The 19,417-nt window shown below is 41.7% G+C and overlaps 1 protein-coding gene across 1 annotated transcript in view; it reads right to left on the bottom strand.

The window, feature by feature from the left end:
- Window positions 1-510: 510 nt before the first annotated feature.
- PTCHD1 (patched domain containing 1) overlaps window positions 511-19,417 on the bottom strand; it is a 29,625-nt gene continuing 10,718 nt past the window's right edge. The window contains exons 2-3 of the mRNA XM_088532754.1: window positions 17,041-17,701; window positions 511-2,170 (exon numbers count right to left, since the gene is read on the bottom strand). Coding sequence (XP_088388880.1) covers window positions 516-2,170; window positions 17,041-17,701 — 2,316 coding nt within the window. The 3' untranslated portion in view covers window positions 511-515. The remainder of the gene's footprint in view (window positions 2,171-17,040; window positions 17,702-19,417) is intronic.

Here is a 19,417-nt window from a genome sequence, read left to right as displayed (position 1 = left end):
GTTTAGATTAGGGGAGAAAAGAAAAAATTAGATGTGATGGTTAAGACCTATAAGAGCTGACTCACGGACTTGAGTTATTGCTGTGCAGAAAGTTTGCAAAGACTTTACATCCTGTGAACACCTACTGCTCTTCCAGCCTTGACAGTTGACCTTTCCATCTGACTGGGTTTAGCAACAACAGTTGCAGTACCTGCAGCACAGATAACCGGAACGCTGCTCGGGAACCCAGCTTTGCTCATTACATCTTACTTCACGTGGCCAAAACTTTCACCCTCTCTTTGCACATGTGTGCAAGTTCTCTCATAATACCTGTTAAGGGAGCCACTCAAGGAACAATCCTCCCTCCCTCCCCCGCTTTTTTTCTTCATTCCTCCCATCATTTTGCGTATTCCTGGATATAGCTTAGAGGGTGAAACCTCTCCCCAACAGAACTCTTCCCCTTCCCAAATGTTTAGCCAACACTGGATTCTTTTTCTCTCAGTAAGAGCTAGTGTAAAAAACAACAAACAAACAAGTTAGACTGTTGTAATTTGGTCAACCACTCGGGTGCTATCCATATCCACCATTTCAACACACTCTATTTCCTCACGGTTTTCAGGATTCTTCTTCTCTTTCCTCTTCTTCTTGGATGGTGGCAGGAAAGTCAGTATCACAGGTAAAATGGCAAAGCAGTGAAAGAAGGTGACTAATGCTATTAAAAACAAGCACCTGAACAGTGTACGGGTCAGATTTGAAGGCACAGCTGCAAGAGGAATCAGACCAACTATATAGCAGAGGTAGCTCTGCAAAATAGCTACCCCATGCACTTCCAGGGCATTTTTCACCCATTTAGTTCTTGTGAACTCTTTGCCCAGGACAAAGGTTGATAACAGTGGAGCACAGTTGTCAATTGTATAATTAATTCCGTAAATTAAGCACAACACAGAAATACAATCTAGTTCCACTTTCCACAAGGTCATAAAACCTATAACTCCAAACTCAACTGAGGCAACAGTTAGAGTGAGCCACACATTGATCAGAGAGTCTGCCACCAGGAATGCAGAGAAGAAGAGCAGAAATAAAGCACTGATGCAGGAGTTTTGTAAGGGGGCTCCCACTGAAGAGGCGTAACGATCCATGTACACAAACGATGGATTGAAAACGATGAATTTCACCTTGGAGGTGAGAGAGAGCTTCCTCAGGGTTTCCAGGAGATCATAAAGTTCTTCCCTCTTGGTTTCCATTGTCTTGGCCACCAAGAACATCCTGGAGGCCACTACATCGACTTCGTTGTTGTATTTTTTTGAGAAGATGATATCCTCTGTAAAATGGGCAAACTGAGGGGCTTTCAGGAAAGAGTTCCTCAACATATCAGTGAAATTTTTCTTGGGCAATCCAGTAGATATGTTGAGTTTCCTAAGATAATTTAAGTAGCTTTCAAACCAAGATATCCTCACAAACCCCTTGGTATACTCTAGCACATCCTCTTGAACACTGGTGTTCCAGTACTCTATTGACTCATAGATATAAAACCCAATGACCGGGCTGTAGTTACTGAAATACTTCTGCTGGGCAGTAGTATACTCAATGGTTCGTGTTGCAGTTGCTACGATGTTACTAAGGTCTGACCCTTCACTGACCTGCAGGTAGCCCATTAAGGCAAAGGAAATATAAACCAGGTAAAAGAGAACTACAAAAGGCTTGACATAAGTGTTTGTTATCCAGTCACAATAGTAGCGTTTAAGGAACCACACCAAAAGATGACTTTCGTAAGTGTTTGTTTCCTCTGAATCTGCTGTGTCCTCACTGAATTTGGCTGTCAGAAGAAACCTATACCATGCAGGCTTCTCTTGCAATACCTCTGGCTTTGGTACCTTTCTACAGAAGATACTATGCTGGTAGTTGTTTTCTATGTAGCCAGTAAACACCAGGCTGGAACCATAAAAGGAGAGTACATAGAGGTAGTTGAAGAAAATTGCAATACAGGAATTGCAGCAGAAAATCCTGGCTGCTTCAATGTTAGTGAAGGGACTGGCCCCTATTCCAAAAGTGACCAGGTACATGGCAGTGGTGAGAGAAAACGAGAGCATGGAGTCTGCAAATACAGCTGCAGTTCTCTCCTTTACATGTTGATCTTCTCTAGTTTTTCTCCACGAGGACAACATTTCAAAAGTCCCATATAACCCATGACCTACAATAGAGAACAAAGCAAGTGTTTAAAGTACTCAGATAAACATGAAGAAAAATGTAATGTGGGCATGCTAAAGGCTCAAGAGAGACACATTTGGATATTATCAATCCTTTGGGTAAATGACCTAGAAGAGAGAAATTGTTATGTATTTACAAGCCACAGAACCATATTCACTACTGACTAGCAAATCTTGCTATCTGAACTTGATGGGAGCTCTGCATCATTGACATAGGGTTGATAAGTTAAAGAATTTTTTTTTTTTTCTGATTGAAGGTTTCATTTCATTATTTCAGAGTGCCTGTGACGGAATATGCTTTGACATTAGTTTTTCATGATGATGGGATCTGACCTGTGCTGAGAATAAGGAAATAGGATCTTCAAGTGCCTATGCTGTAAGTAGAGCATTAGTTGGTCTCTTTGTAGAAAAACTGTAAAAAATGAAACCTGCATGTAAGGTGAGTAATTGTCAAGTAAATCAGTCACTGACTTCTTCACTTCTATCCAAATTTGCTGTCAGGAAAAAGAAATCCTAGAAATGGAAAAAAAAAATTAAAAAAAAAGCACAAGTGAATTTTAAGAGTAGTAGAATGATAGAGCTGATGTGCAACTGCTTAAGGCATTAGTTTTCTTACTTTAACCTCTGAGGGTTTGTGAAACCAAGTGTAGCACCATTTTTTTTCTTGCCACTTCCTGAATGTTGTAATTAATTAATTTAATTCTTAGAGTGGATACAGTTTTCATGAAAGGACGTAAAGACCTGCAGACCTAAAGACTCCCTCTAACCCCCAAAGAATGGGGAAAATGCATGATTTTATCTTAACCTCTGGTCAGCTGTCTTCCTCTAGTGGTTTTTCTTCTGTGACAGGTAACAAAGGTACATTTGGGGAATACAGAACTCCCTGAGCTCATAGTATGGTCGAGCAGAAAACATAGTCATCAACCAAATATCAGATGAGAATGGCCAAGATAAAAGCAGATTGAGGTTTTACACAGAGACCAAAAGAAAGAAAGAGTCTTTTTATCCTACAATGTAAGACTTTGATACTTTCTCATAAGTATCTCACTTCTCACTTCATATCATCTTCACTGAAAAAAACCCCAGATCTTTTCCATCCAATCTCACTGTCTTTGTTGCCTTTTAATTTTTCTCCTCCTTTATTCTTGTGCTGTTTTCCCATCTTCTGCCTCTCTGGTCTGCTCTTTTCTCTACATTGCATTATCTCCAGATACTCCCAAAGGACAATCCTCTGTGCTTTGCTTTTACCCCACTCCTTGATAACATGATCAGGACTGAATTTGTTTCTGATGACAAAGACGTGCAATCATTGGACTTTTGAAGTTGATACTCCAGAGCAGGGTCAAAGTAATTCACACATATCTGTTAAAATTTCAGGCTGTCTGCTGTTCCAAAATTGCTGTATTGGTTATACCCTCTTCACACACAGATGACTATCACTGCTGCCACATGGGCTACAAGCACACTCTGAACAAAATAAGTGTTCTGAAGAACCAGAACATATCACGGTCCATTCTTAAATGACCTAGCATATTTAATCCACGAGATAGGTATTTAATCCACTTGACAAATTAACTCTTCTGTAATTAGTATGTTTCACAGAGTGGACAGCTACATCTGACTCATGCTAACCTTGCAAGGGTTATCCTATCTCCATGTTGAACAGGTGGAAGAGCAGGTCACTCTGCTAATACTGAAAAGAATGGATATTTTATACAGAATTCAAAATACAGTGTCCATAAGATGAGATAATAGAGCATCTGGTGTATTTGCTTATCACCTGGTTATTTGGAAAAACAAAGTCCATGCTCTCATGTATATCAGATGTCATGTCTGCATGGTTACCTGGAGTCGTGGAACAGGAATGTCCGATTTGTAGCAATATTACAGTCCCATTTTCAGTATGGCATTTAGCATTTATCTTAATTTTCCCTAACAACATTTTACAGTTGCTTTCAGAGGCCAGGTCAAGACTGTCAATTTGATAACTAGCACCGTGGCCCCTCTTAAAACTAATGGGAAATACTGGAACTCCCCAGACATAAAATAAAGCAAGAAGCACAATCAGTGACTGGCACCTCGTTGTTAATTATGCTTCAAATAGTTATGTTCTAGCCTCAGAAGGGAAAGCTACTAAGCTTGCTTTCAGCTTGTTCTTTGTAAAGACAGACTGACCTTTATTTAAATGTAACTGATCACTTGCCAAAGCAGGGAGTGAGAGGTTTAATCCATTTATGGCTCTCATAAGTCCTGCAGACAGGCTTGTCTCAGAATTTCACATGGCATCATATGCATTAGCTTCTAGTGAGCAAAACAGTATAAAATGAGGTCATCGAATACCGCAAATTACTTCCATCGTGAGCTTTAGTTATAACATGTTTTTGCAAAAAAGAAAAAAAATGCTTCAGCATTAATAGGATCTTGCCTAAAATCATTCACATACATTAATTTGGAAGGCCTTTGACTTTGCATTGATACAAAAATTAGATCTAATTGAATATGACACAGAGTATGACTTTTTAACAGGTGTAAGATTTTGGATAATAGCAATGTCTGATAACATTGACTTCTGATACCATTTATTTTTTCTAACAAGAAAACATAAAAACACTCTGGGACACAATCTGTTCTCACATCATTTTGGAAACTAACCCAAAAAGAAATTTGATTAAGTGAACTGTTAGAAGATCCTTCACTGCATGGGCTCTACAAAACTAGTTCAAAAAAAAACAGCTATATGTTATTTTATTTTCAGAGAGGTTACTTCTACTGTTTGCTACACAATCTGCATGTTAGGAATGGGATTTTCTTTTGATTGTAGACCTTCTGATTCTCTTTCCATTTTGTGCAATAGCTACAAAGTTCTAACTTACCTTTAGGAAGACACATCTAAATGATTCACAGACTTGTACATAAGATTAAGCCTAAACTCATACACAAATTAGGCAGGGCAGTCCAAAAATTAGCTGCATTTGGTAGAATGGGATTTACCTAATATAATTTACTCCTCTAAATACTGACAAGCACAAATTGGAGTACCTATCTCCAGCATTGTCTAACTCTCCGATGCTTCAATGAACTTCTTTCACTTACCTGTCATTTCAGAGTTTCCATTTTTTTGCAAACCTGATTTGCACCTCTTGTATTCCTCTAGCTAGCACTGTCTGTACTAATAACATTAATGAGGAGGTAAATTTTTCCTTGCAAATAAATCATGCAATTATTTTAACTGATTTTCCCTTTCTACTAAAGAATTAGCCACAAGCGTCTAATGATTTATACCAATTTTCTCATTATTCACAGTCACTCAGTAAATAATAAACATGAACTCGAACAGCTAATGGGCTATTGGAGAACTTTTCCTGTTGACATTTGCTATTATGATTCACCTGCCGTGCCCTACTGCCTGGCTGTATGGCTATAAGCTAGGAACAAGAAGTACAAGGAAGGACTGGATTTTTGCAAGGAAAAGAGAGTCTGAGCAAAGGAAAATATTAGGGGAATAGGAGAAAGGTAATGGTGAAAACAAACAGAGACATTCCAAATTCCTTTTTTTTTTTTTTCCCTCACTCTTTTTCAATGATTTTGCATTGTAGATCATCTGCCTACCGTATGTCTTGGTGGACAGAGGACAAAAATTCTGGCTTTCGTAAGCAGAGCAAATGAAGAGAGTCATCGTTACCAGAGAAGGCACTTTAAATTTTTGATGGGCTGAGGTGGGCCTATTTTTAGTTTTAAAAAACAGTAATACCAGAAATAAAAACAATAAGTGGTACTTAGCTTAAATACAGTGCTTTTATGAGTAGCCTAAAATGTTATAAAAAGTTACATTAGCCTCCTTCAGGATCAACTTTTGCAAATGCATGTGAGAAAAAAACATGAAGGCAGTTGTGAAGCCTTAATACTGTTAACATCCTGTTGCTTAATACTGCAAAGCTCTTTACCATATTTTTTACCATCATTTATGTGCAAGGGTTGTAAGACTTCATTTTGGTGTCATTCTAAAATCTGAAATAAGAAATGCATCCTTTTGTATGTGAAGTACTTGCTCAAGCTAGAAGCCCTTTTGAATGGGTAGAGGTAGCCTAGGCTTACAGTTGCCTGTGTCTCCGTCTGGCAAAAGGTGAGACTGAAGCCCAGAAGGGCAAAATGATTGAAAACAGCCCAAGAGCCCATGGAAGAAGGTGGTGTGACCTCCTAGTCACCAGGGTCACCAACTAATTCTCTATTCACTTAGCTTAACTGCTTCCCTAAAATGAAGGCTGTTGACTGCTTTTCTTCAGTTTAAGGATGAAGCGATATGTTAAATTTTACGTTAAAATCACATGTGAGGTTTGGGGTTTTTGCTCTTATCATGAGAAGGTGAAGTTCTGGTATTGAAGTAACTTTTTCAGTAAGAGAAAGTATAGAAAATGACTGAGAATTCAGTTTTGGTTCCTTTTCTCACAGTTTTATCCACCTATGAAAGCACACAATAATGATATCACCCAAATTGACACTAAAGGCAAAAAGCCTGTGGACAGAGGTGTGAATGAGCCTCAGTAGTATGTTGGGAAACCTTGTAATCTGGGTAGACAAAACTCCAGCTAGACACATGCTCTAATGGAGATGCTGAGGTTAAGTCTTGATTTTTACTTAGCTTTTCTTTACTTGTATTGGCTACATTCATATAACGCTGTCAGTTTGGTTGGATGACTGCAGCCTCACTTAGGCTGATTTAAATCTGAAATCATTCTACTGAATAGGAGGACCTGTCTATGAGAGGAATTTAGTGTGCAGTGTAAAAGCGCCTGAATTTACAGAGTACTAGCTACTTTGCACCAGTTTTCCTTCTGGAAATCTATGAAAGGGAGCCTGATTCACTTTCAAAGTGGAGCAAAATATCATCCACATGGGCAAATACTGGAGGAATTAACATGAGGCAGCTAGGACGCTATAAATTCACACACCAGCTTATTACCAATGTAGGCAAGCTTCAGAGAGCTATGCTTGTGCAAAATTAGTGCATGGCAGATCAGAATCATACCCCAGGAATTGCCCTTTTCAAAGCTGTACCTGTAATAACCTATGATATAATGAAGGTGCAATGAATTTTCCTAACTGACTGTATTAAAAATAACAATGTACACTGCTCAAGTATGTGATTGCTTTCCACAGAATGTAAACAAAGGGGCTGAGATAATTTCCCTCTGCTGACTTATTTTTTTCCAGCTAGATCAGTGAGCTCATCAGCTCCCACCTTATGCAAAGCCGAGTGAAATTGCTAATCCGGACTCTCTTTGTCACAGTAGCTATAATCAACAGTTGTTGACTAAATATAAATGCTACATGACCTGCCTCATGTGGCCTCTCCCAGCATGAGGAATTTTAACTCAGAACGTATAGCAGTTTCAAAGTGCTGCTGAATATGCAGGCAGAGCAAAGAGCATTTGCATCCTGTTCAAACAGCTAGCATGCAAACAACTGGATTCCCACACTGTTCCCACTAAAATAATATTAAAGCCCACTGAGATAGTTCAAACAGAACAGACGGACCCAGAACCAAAAATAACTTACACTTCAGCTCTCAATGATTAATCACAATTTAGCGGCATGGGCAGGGATGAGCATAGTTCAAGCACCACTAGCAAGACATCGCAACCAACTATAGGTTAATCTAACTATAGCTTACCTTCCTTAAGCAGAGCTGCAAGAATACAGTTTTGCTGTATCAATATCAAAGAGAGTGTGTACAGTCAAACATCCCACAGGGGGGTAAGCTTGCCTGTCCTGAACAACTGTGGTGAGCAAAGGAAAGTCACTGCAAATCCTACTTGCCATCAAGCCAAGCTGCCAAGACTAGTCTGACTTTTATTTCCTACCCACGTGCATGCACGCCCATGTCCATGTCCATGCATGGTATGTCGATCTCCAGCACAACACATCCATGTCCATGTCAAAGACCAACAGACATCCAGTGGGCAAGTAAGCCTGAAGAGCTATGTGGACACTCCAGCAGCTGGATTAAGGGAAACGCATGAAGAGCAGTATAGCAGAAACATTCCCTATAAAACTGTTAACCAGGCTTTTCTGCGAGATATTGGCACAGTGCAGCCCCCTTGCCTTTCTTTACTGCCTATTATGCAGACTCTACATATCTGTATCATCTGAATTACAGGTGTGACAGCATACCTCAAAAATGCAATGGCAATGCATGGTAGGTTCACTATTTGTGGCTCTTGTTTTTGAAGACTGCTAAGTTTCGTACATACCTCCAGAAGGTGCACTATGCCTACAGATATGCCTCCCATTTAAGTTGGGAACCCCCTCAGAAGAGAAACATATTAGGTATGTCAATCTGTTAGGCTATTCACCCTCAATAGTCAGAGCTGATGTCTTAGATCATGCTCATAACAGCACCAACCATCCCAGTCAGAAACCACCAGGCATGTCCATATTCTGCCTAATTTCCTGCCTGCATCAAAAATGTGGGCATCTTGGTGTATTCACACTGGTTAAAACCTGCCTCGGTCTCCTGAGAGGATGCCTGTCTGCTGTGTTTTATGCTGTATCTACTTAGGAACAAAATGGGAGAAACTGAAATGAACAATAATATGTTCTATGCTTCTGCTGGATTTGACATCTGTAGGTGCAAACGGTGAAAGATGTCAGTGAAGAGAAAAAGTGATTGTACAACATGCCGTGCTGGTTGGTGCATGCAAGAAGAAATCTTCAACTGGTGCTCAACATGTTAGGAGACCACAGTGTTATTTTTAGTCTTTGATCCTGCAGAAAGACTCTCTGGGCCATTAAGTCTGTGTTCAAATTGCTTACTGCATATGCATGTCTTGAAATCCAGCACAAGGTTTATGCCTCATTTAGGTCTCATGTGGGGCCTCCAAACACATCTTAAAGGGGGGTTAGGTTGCTCACAAGATTCGTGTGGATCTGCTGCACAGCGGTACTTTGATCCCTCTTTTCTGGCGATGCACATCTAACACGCAGTAGCCCATCTCTGCTGTTTCTAAAGATTGCTGTTTTCGTAAAGGCAGCATAGCTCTCCACTCTTCCATGAAAGACCCTGTTTTGGTCCGGCTTTGCCCTTTGTGAATGATATTTTTCAGTAAGAAAGAATACACCAGCAGAAAATAAATCACCCTCCTAGCCTCTGTTTCAAAGAAAATAGCCAGGACTAGTGGACTAGTGATGCTTTGGATATGTGATGTGTCCCTTATATAAAGTTAAGCTCCAAAATACTCATCTTTTATTACAGTGAACAAGCATTAAAGGGCAGATGTTTTAGAAATGGTGCAAAATACAAGCTAATTTTAAGAAAATGACCAATATATTATTTTTGAAACTAAGATAAATGTGCTTAACTGTGAAGAAATTTATGCACGTATACATAAGACAATCCTGTCATTTTTCTGTCTATACGGGGGAAAGAGAAAAGAAATGGAGAAATATTTCAAATAACTAAAATTAAATAATGCCCCAGTATTCCTAATTCATCTTATCATGACCCCTTTGCCATATTTTAGTTTTAGAGTATGTCTATTTTAATGCTATTTATTATAAAAGGTATATATAATACATATATATTCTCTGAGAAGCCCTCCCATTCAATGAACACAAACATTAATTCCTCTATAGTTAAAAGCATGCAGACAGTAAGAGTAAAGTAAGACATTTTTCCGCAACTCTTTGCATATGCCAGTGCTATTTAAATGCACTGTATTGCCTGTAATGTGCTTTTGTTAAGATACATGTGTATACTAGAGTACTGCTTGTCAAGAGGAAACCCTTGATTTTATTGTATAGTTGTGGAGTACTTGTTTTATTACCTGGGCAGTTTTTTTCCCTACAAATACAGGTACTCTCTTCTAAAAAGCACTATATTTACTGAGTCACTGATAGTCTTCTGAAGCTAAGAACATAAGTATATGTACATATACGTGCACATACTGCACATATACATGCAAGATTTTCACTGGGTTCATGTTGATGAGGTGGGAATATGGGTGTGCAAGTTAGCTGTGTTGTCACCTCCTGGGCAATCTCCTTGCATATTCCCAAGAAATCTTGCACAATAGTATCTAAAATACTTTGCCACCATGTATATTTTAAGCATACTGCTTTTCATGTGTTAGTGCTCTCCTCATAATTGGTTTCCTCAGTAAATCTGGGGCAACTGATTGATTAGGAGGAGAGAGTCAAGGAAGGTATTGAAGAATATAAGGAGAGGGTCTGACCAAGAGAAAGAGCCATCGCTGGGGAAGCCTAAGTGAAAGGAAGCGTTGTGCAGACTTAGTTTGCTTAAGCTGATCTGGGGGTGGAGGATTATGTATGGAGAAGAGAGAGAAGAGAGGAACTTAAAAAAAAAAGGGGGGGGGGGAGGGGAAAATGCAGTGGATGCCCCACCAAGAATAGCAAAACAGAAAAAGAGACACAGAAAGTTTAGGGAGACCAAAGCTGTGCTGGGTTATGGAAGGAGATACCATGGCATAGCACAGGAAAATCAGTGAGATGTGCTGGCAAAGGCAGCAGGAGACTGCAATCAAGATGAATGAGATGGAAGAGAGAGAAAGCAGGGCAGTAAATTGTGAGGCAGCTAGTTGAAGAATGACACATTTCTTCCTGGAATGAACAGGCAGGAAAGGGGGAGACTGACAACGAAGGCGAGAAAGCTTAGGGCAGAGAATAAAAACAAGAGAGACTCAGTAAGCTTCACATTTTTATTAACTGGTAACAAAAAATATTGGTGGAAAAGTACTATACAAAGTCAAACATTTGTGTGTACGTTACCATTATGTGTGGACTGAAGGGCATCTGGGAGACCTGTGCAGGGGTTGTTACAAGAGCAGCTTTTCTCTTTAACTCTCTCTATAATTGATGTTGACATTTCAGTTTTCATGGATATAGTAAATACCTGGGTGCTTGATAAGGAATGCTTAGAGGGCTTACAGGTTTGGCACATGTTGCGATTACCTGCTAGCAACTTCTCTGAGAAATGAGAAGGAGCAGGTTGCCTTTAGAGACCAAGGCTCAGCTCCATCAAGTCACACACCTGGAGATTCGGAGTTTGCTGGCCCCCGCTTCACAGGAGGGTCAGACCTTTGAAATTTTGCATGCTGCCTGTTAGCTGCCTTGCTTGGCTTAGCTATTTGTTGCCTTCATGATCTCTAAGCTTCAGCAGTCCTCGCAACCTCCTTGCATGTCCTGGCCTTTTCACTCACCTCTTCCAACTGTGAATTTCCCTCCTCCTTTAAGTTCAAATTTCCCTTCTGACCTTTCTCAAATGTCTAACCTCAGACCTCACCTTTGCTGCTTCAACTTTTTGAATCCATGTCCTTGGTGCAGACATCTCAGCTCTCTGCTCCATCAGGATGAGACCCCGTCAGGCAAGTCTGATGCCCAGCAATTTTGTGCTTCTTAGAAGTGTCCAGTGCTTGTTTGCACAGGAGAGGCACTCTGAATAGCGGTCCTCCCAACCCTGGGCTCTCCGAGGACCTCTCGGCACATTTTGCATGGTTACGCTCTTTCTCCTGCTCTTGTGAAGCCACAAAACAAACGTGGCTGTGTGGGGTAACTGGGGTAGTAGTGAGGCAGCCTGCGACAGGCTCCCACCACAGACCCCCTGCACGGGCATCGCCGTCCCCGGCGTGCACGGCGCCTACGGCTCAGCAGGCTGGGCCTCCCACTCCGGATCCTGCTTCCAGCAAGCTCCCGGGCTTGACTTTCCCCATTATCTTTCCCCAAAGCTTTTTCTGGAGCTCCTTGGGCTCTGCCTGCCACTTGTTCCCCTGCTACGCACGCACTGCCCCTTCATGCACCCGTTCCCTCTGCGGCATTCAGGCTTTGCCTCCTTAGACCTGCCCTGGGCAGTACCTTCCTCTTCCCTCTTCTCAGAAACATGCGTGTTTTGAGGCTGCTGCTGCCCTATCAAACAAAACAGAGCGGGATTTGGTGGACAAGAGTGGGATGTGGAAGGCAGTAAGAGTTGGGTTTGTATTTATTTGTATTTTGCAAAATAGTCACAAAATGCTTGTTACCATTTCAATTTACAGAAAACTGCAAGTCCAAGCTTTTCTTTTTTTTTTTTCACTGCTAACTGTTTTTTCCATGCCAGTTTAATGAGCAGTGTACTTTCAAATCAGAAGCTAAATATAAGCCTGTGGAACAGGCCCTGCATCTTTCCCCATATTTGGCAATGTCTGACATTCCATAATTATTTTACATAGCTCATTCTTTTCACGAACTTGGCAGCTGAAAAGAGCCATGTCTTTCTGCATAAACTGTAGGAGTTTCTAAAGGAATACGAAACAGATTGCTATTTTCCTCTTAAATAAAAAGACCAATATTGCAATTTTCACTTGAGTCTCAAAAGTTAAATGTTGCACTCCACCTGTAGGAGGTAAAAAAGTGGTATCAAAAGCTTCCTGTGTGACTACTTGTTTTTCAGTTTATTTTATAAGACGGTGTTTTTCAGGAAACCTGTGTTTTTAAAGGATTGGCACTTATTAAATAACATTTACTGCATAGGGGAAGCTTACGATGAATTTATCAACATCTGTGCCAGACCAAACATCTGCAAATTTTAGTGGAGTAGGCAAGAGGAAATCAGAGTTTTAATTCTGCTTTTCAGCTGGCATTATAATTCAGCTATTTTAAATTCTGTTGAACTATGAAGAATATAATTTTTCAGTATATAAAGCTTAGGGTGAAAGTGGATAGACTTTGTTCAACCAAGTATTCCACGTGAACTAGGCACGTGAATAACCCTGTCCTTAAAACACATGTTTACACATGCTTAAGCACGTTGATAAATGTGGATGGTAGTTTTAGGAAACCATTGGGGCATGCGCTGGTTCTAAATATGCTCAGACAAATGGTGGGCGCCTGTCAGGTTTCAGAGGTTTCAAGCTTCACTTTCACATTAAAAGTATGGGCATCGACCTAGAGCTTAAGAGAAAAATAACATCCTGGGGCAGGAGGAGAAGACCTGTGCTTTTTGGGCATGACCTGGGCCAGGAGGTCTCTGGTGCTACTCCTGGTTAGCGCTGAAGCTTGCGGAACTGCAGAGCTCAGCAGTCGGCATCGCCACGGCTGGATTCGACTCCTGCTGTTCATTTAGCAACTGATGGGGGCTAAAAAGAAACCTGCCACAACATCCAAGCCGTCACTGTAGTGATACGCTCAGGCTGCACACAGACAACCACGAATGACTGAGATATTGTGACTTAATGAGTTGCTTCTCATGAGCCGAGTTACAGAGTAAAATACACCAGAAGAAACTACCATAAAGGTGATTAAATCTGAAGTATAAAGTGTTTAAACTAATACGGCATATTCAACAGGTGGGGTAGACAAAAGATGTTCGCACCTGCACTTAAAAAGTCTGAGCTTAGGAGTGTGACTTGTAAACCAGAGTAATTTAATTGTTTATAATTGTGCTATTGATATAAAGGCTAAGGATTCAATATATACAGAGGCTGCTACACTTCACTATAGATTTTTTGTTCTTGGAAATAGCTGATGCCTAAGGGATGCTAGGGAAAACAAGATTAATGAAATCAAATATTATAGACCACACTGAACCAAATTATTTTGCAGATGTGTTGCCTAAATCATTGGCATAGGCTTGTGACTGGGCAAACTACTTAACTGATTCAGAAAATAATTTAAAAAAAAATATGAAAAAGTAGATATTTGCAAAACATTGCTGTCTATTCTCAGTTAATGCCTCCTGGAGAGGGCAGCGATTCAATCAGGACAAATTTAATGAACAGGAGAAATGCTGTGACGTAAACAGGGCATAATTCAGTGAGGAGAAGGGTAAACTTCTACATGTTGGCTGGAATAATCAACTGTGCAAACAGTGCGGAAAGGATTTGTGAGTTACCATGAGCCCCAAACCAAACATGTCAACCATTTCATACTGCTGAGAAAAAATTGACTGTCATACGGGGATGCATGAGCACAAGTGCCGCATGCAAGATGTGTGAAATCCTCCTACTCTACTTGGTGCTGCAACTCACAGACCGAATCCTGCGCCCAGCTGTAGCACCACACGCCAGTGAGGATGAGGAGCAGCCAGAGTGCAACAAGCAAGAAAACCCTGGGGGGATGTGGGATGAAATGGAAGAGGGTTGGATGAGAGTGTCCCAAATATGTAAGGAAAGAGGAGATATGTTGTTTTCCAGATGCAGCAAGGCATGAATAAGAAGGAGGGCACCAGAATTGCCAGAGAAATTCAGGTCACTCACGATGTGGATGCTCTCACGGTGAAAGTGAAACACCAGGGGAAGCTGCCAGGGAGGAGTTAAAGTACAAGCTGCCAGGAAGACTGTAGCCTTGTCCTGTGGAGAGGCCAGCGGATGTCTGGAGAGCCCTCCTGGTTCTGTTATGGTTCTGTTATTCTGATGAGAACCTAAAACATCCTCAGCTGCTACAGGGAAAACTGTATTAATGAGTTATTTTAGCAGAGGGGCCTTGATTGCAATCTGTCCAGTGTCTTTTTTCTATCTCATTTTTGCTTTTGGCCATGAGATTATGGGAGAGTAATAGCTACAAAGTTACACTGTTAGCCAAAATCCTTTAGCCTTCTGAAGGTCAGTTAATCTATGATTTAATCTGATGGTCACTGAAATTAAGTGGAAGTCTTTCAGCAGACCACAATGGCGAGTGGTTTGTGCCTTTGGTTACTTTGAGTTAAACCTTCCCTAAAAGCCAAACAGTGTAGAGAAATTAGATACATTTCAAAATGCACAAAGAATATTTCTGTTGTACTGCAGGAAAATAAACCTTGCTTTTCTAGCTATCTGGTGATTTAAAACAGTTCTCATTAAAACTCCTCAATGCCTTTGGTGCCTACTCTTCACCTATTGACGTTCCCGTTCCTTTGGGGATTTTATGCAGCTAGGGAAGCAAAGAGAGATTCATTTGAAGTCGGTTCCTATGTCCTGACTTTTTCATAGTGAGAGCTGAGTTGCAGCTCTCTGCAGCTCTCTCTGCAGCTGAGCTGCACTTGAAACTTGTTCTTAAAAAAATGGAAGGTTTCAGCTGAGAAATACTCTCCTACCTCTCCCTCACCAAAAAGAAAAGAAAAAAAACATAGCTGGCCTATAAAATTTGGTAGGACTAAAATGTGAGTGAAACATAAAAGTCTTTAAAGATTTCAAGTCTCAGCACAGTCACTATCAGTAAATTAATGATCTGGATGTCCCAGAAAGCAGATGCCTTGATCCCTAAATAGAGCTAATCTTTCATATTTTTTGAGTCACTTTCCCTGGTACTTTCATTCCTGCAGCTGGATTTTCGACATTATTTCTACCACATGTATTTTCTTGCAAAGCATCTGGAAATCCCCTGGGTGTTCACATAAACTATTTAGTGTGAGGAACATATTTTATAATACATGCATACACATAAAAGCCCACAGATGAAAAGGTGGACTTAGGTCACACAGCCAGCCTTTTCCTGACTCTGAGTTCTTGTGCTGGATCTCCTCTTGATTATGGCACAGTTTAATTTTTGTGAATGTCATAGGAAAATGAGGATTATACACAATAATTGATACAACATAATTGATTTCTTTTTGTCACTGAATATATCTTACACATTAACTGGTAGTGCGAAGTACTCGAGCACAGCCTCTAATTAAAGCGCGACAAAACCACACATATAGTATGGGCACAGCAAAGGAACCTGGCACTTGATATAAAAATAACTGTGCTGAAACGTGTCGCACCACTACACGATGTGAGTATGTCAGTGGAGACACACTAATGCTTGCAATCTACAGTATTACTGAGCACTGATTTTCAGCTGGGAAAGCTGTGATCAAATCAATGCATGTATTATTCTTCACGAATGAATAATGTTGGGAACAAGGACATATTAGACACCTACAGTGTACAAAGCTTTTCACGCTGTTTACAAAAGAAACACGAACCAAGAGAATGTGAACTCTCCAGAGCTGACTCTTCATCTCCCAGGAAGCCCTTCTGCCTGTTTTGATACAATGCTAATTTCCCCTCAAGGGCCCTGGTCCACCAGAATCAACAGGAGAGTCCACCCAATTTGGACGAGGAGGAGCAAACTGACTCTCCTGATTCCCTCCTTGTTCTTCCCGTCCTCAAAGCCAAACCTTGCAACCCCACAGCCCGCAGCGAGTGCACGTGGTGTGAAAACCAGGGTCAGAGGAACTGCCTCTGTCAACACCACGGCCACAGGGCTGCACGTTGCTCTGCAGCCCAGGGCTCTGCCCGGGGCTGTGGGACGCGGTGCTACCCGCGTGGGCCCGTTCTGCACAGGAGGAGGCAAAGCTCTGCGCGTGCGGGCTGTGAAGGGCTACTGAGCTGCCCCAGCAAACAAGGGCTTTCCAAGAGAAACACAGCGAAGAGCTGACTCCTACACTTATCCCATGAACAGGCTCCTCTTAGAGCATTAAGCCAAGAGTAAGCCACCACTCTGCTCCCCAAAGGAGCGAGCGCTTGCTGAATGAAAAACGCACAAGCCTCTGTTATATGTCAGGAAACCTCAGTATTGCCCTCAAACCCTGAGCACCAAAACCACAACCCAGCTCCCACAGACAAGCCACCGCCAGGGCCCTCCCTTGCACGACACAAGGCACTAGCACGTCCTAGCTCCTTGCTCCCACTGCGTCACACAGCAGGGTCCTCGCAACACCAGAGCCCCTGAAACAGTTCTGATGTCCAGGTATGGTTTATAAGCAGAGGCCGTGTGGATTTGGTGCACTGTGGCCACTCAGTGCCTAGATACTGGGACTCATGCAGTGATGCTTCTCTATTTGCTGGGAAGCACGCCAGGGAAGCACAAACACACAAAAGAGAGAGTAGTAGGAGATAGTTACCTAACATGATGAAGGGGATTCCCAGGAAGGTGGAATTGTATTTCCCACCAGTGAGATTGATGATTCCAGCTGCAGTCAGAGTGGCAAGGGTCACGGTCAGCAATCCCAGCAGGCCAAGCCAGGGTTTGCTGCGGACACAATCCTGCATGGAGCAGCAGAGAATGGCCAAGGTGACCACAAGGACCAAGCTCGTGATCAGGTAGCGTTCTGACACCCTGCTAGTCTTCTGGAAATCCTCCTTCAGCGAAGAAGAAGTGAAAGGATACATTTTGACTTTCCTGTTGGATTTCTGGAAAAGTTCAACAGTGTCACAAAAAATGGATTCCCACTTTTCTGCCACCATGTCATTCAAGGAGTTGATTGCCTGCAAGTAGTAGGTGAGCTGAATGGCTTCTGCAGACTTCACCCGGTCTTTGCTGTGCACAGTAACCCCACCAAGCTGATGCCCGTTATATACTTCCCTGCCATCCTTTAAGTGAGTAATCGGATATGTGATCGCAAAATTAGTTCGATTAGAAGAACGAGCAGCCTTTAATTCCTCCAGCACATGCACTATGTCGTCCACTATGCATGTCTTGTCATTGTTCAGGATACATATATGGGCAAACGTGTAATTGAAACCAGGTCTTTGAACTTGGATCCTGGTCACAGCAGAGTGCAACTACAAGGGAAAAAGAAATCACAGACGTTATTCATCAGTTCATCTTGCACAGAAGCAGCCAGAACAACAGTGGCGTGTGGCCTCGGTCCCTTTCCTATTTGATCTAAGCAACAACAACAAGAAGTTCTGCAGTATTAATAGCACACTTGCTGAAAAAAAAAAGGAAGCATGCATTAAAATAGCAGTATTATTCTCCTCTGCCCTTTACTGATAACTCAGGTATGTCACGACTTCCATATGTGCCACGTGCATGTGCGGTTCAGCCCCTCTAAAGAAGCAAACTATAAAGGCCTGAGCTCCACTTTCAAGAGATCTAATGAGTATAGGAGGGACAGCTAGACCTGACCATATTTGGGGATGCTGTCATACTTGCCATTGCCAAATTTCTTTCTCAACAGATAACTTTGAGGTCCAGAACGCAGAAAAGCAATGTGACCCTAAACACCACCAGCACGGGATGGAATGGGAGCCTGTCAGTGGCAGCGGAGGGGGATTAGCACCCTCTTGGAATAAAGGGCAGACCACAGCTGCACGGCCTAAACGTGGGGATTGTCGGCATAGCAGGAATAAGACAGCTGGCATTAATTAATTTGCCCTCTCTTTTTCCCCTTAATCCTTAGCAAAACTGAGAGCAAGAAGTAATATAAGAGGCTGACATTAGTTTCTCTCTCTCCCTCGCAGAGTGTCTGTTAATCAGAAAAGGCACAATCTTAGGGGCTGCAGGTTATTATCTCCCATTATGTTGGTGTAATAGCTTTTATTGCAGTCTCCTTTTTACATCATTTTGTATCTTTCAGAAATTTTCTGTGCCGGAGCTGCGAGCCGCTTATTTGTGATCATCACAATGAATGTCAGTCAACACAGAAGCAGCAAGAAAAAAACCCGAAACATAGTAAGGAAATAGTCCAAATAGGGTGAAGTTCTTGCATTTTTTTTTTCTGAGGGGAAAAAAATAAAAAACCTGCTAATCTTAGGAGCTCGTACGCAGCGATGGCTTTCAGCTTCATCATGGGCCAGGCGAATCTCGTGGGGCTACTGAAGGGAGAGAAGGCAGGTAGGGATCCCGGGCCTGGCGTGGGCAGAGAAGTACGAGACAAATTTATCCTCCTCCACCACTGGCTCTCAGCTCCTCCATGGAAAACTTCGGGGTGCTTCTGGGACTAGGAAAACCAGCGAGGCTTGAGGGAGCTCGCCAAGCCTGCCCGCTTGTGTGGCCACATCCGCTGCGTGGGAGGTGAAGAAATCATTAGCTCCATTCTGAAGAAATGCAAAGTTTTATCATTAGGGCTGTTTTAAGTAGAGGAAATGGGCACAGGAGCATTGCCAAGGTCTGGCAATAAACCCGGGACTAATAAAAGACAAGGAAAAGCCCTCCTTTACTTGCAAAGTGGGGAGACTATAACTCTTCTCGGACAGCTGAAGAGCTCAGTTAAGAATATCTCTAACTTCTTTCCTTAAAGGGTGAATAACTATTTTCTGCGTCCAGATTCTGAACAACACAAAGAGAATTGGCTAAAGAGAAAGAATTCCATAATTTGTAAATGCATATAAGGGTTTTCACTACAATTTGAAGAGGACAGGAAATTCATCTATGTGGTAAAAGGGCAGGGATTGGGTGCTAATTGATAAAAGCAGTTTCCTTCTGAAAAAAAAAAAAAAAAGATTGAAAAGAATAGGAGATAGTGTTGTCTACATCAGTAGAGCTTATGCTCAGCT

This window comes from Tinamus guttatus, unplaced genomic scaffold (assembly GCF_059628265.1).
Source record: "Tinamus guttatus ecotype Peru unplaced genomic scaffold, ASM5962826v1 Tinamus_guttatus_pri_ptg000470l, whole genome shotgun sequence".
Classification (NCBI taxonomy): Eukaryota; Metazoa; Chordata; class Aves; order Tinamiformes; family Tinamidae; genus Tinamus; species Tinamus guttatus.
The sequence above is the reverse complement of the archived record's forward strand: the minus strand, read 5'-3'. Positions and strand labels throughout refer to the sequence as shown.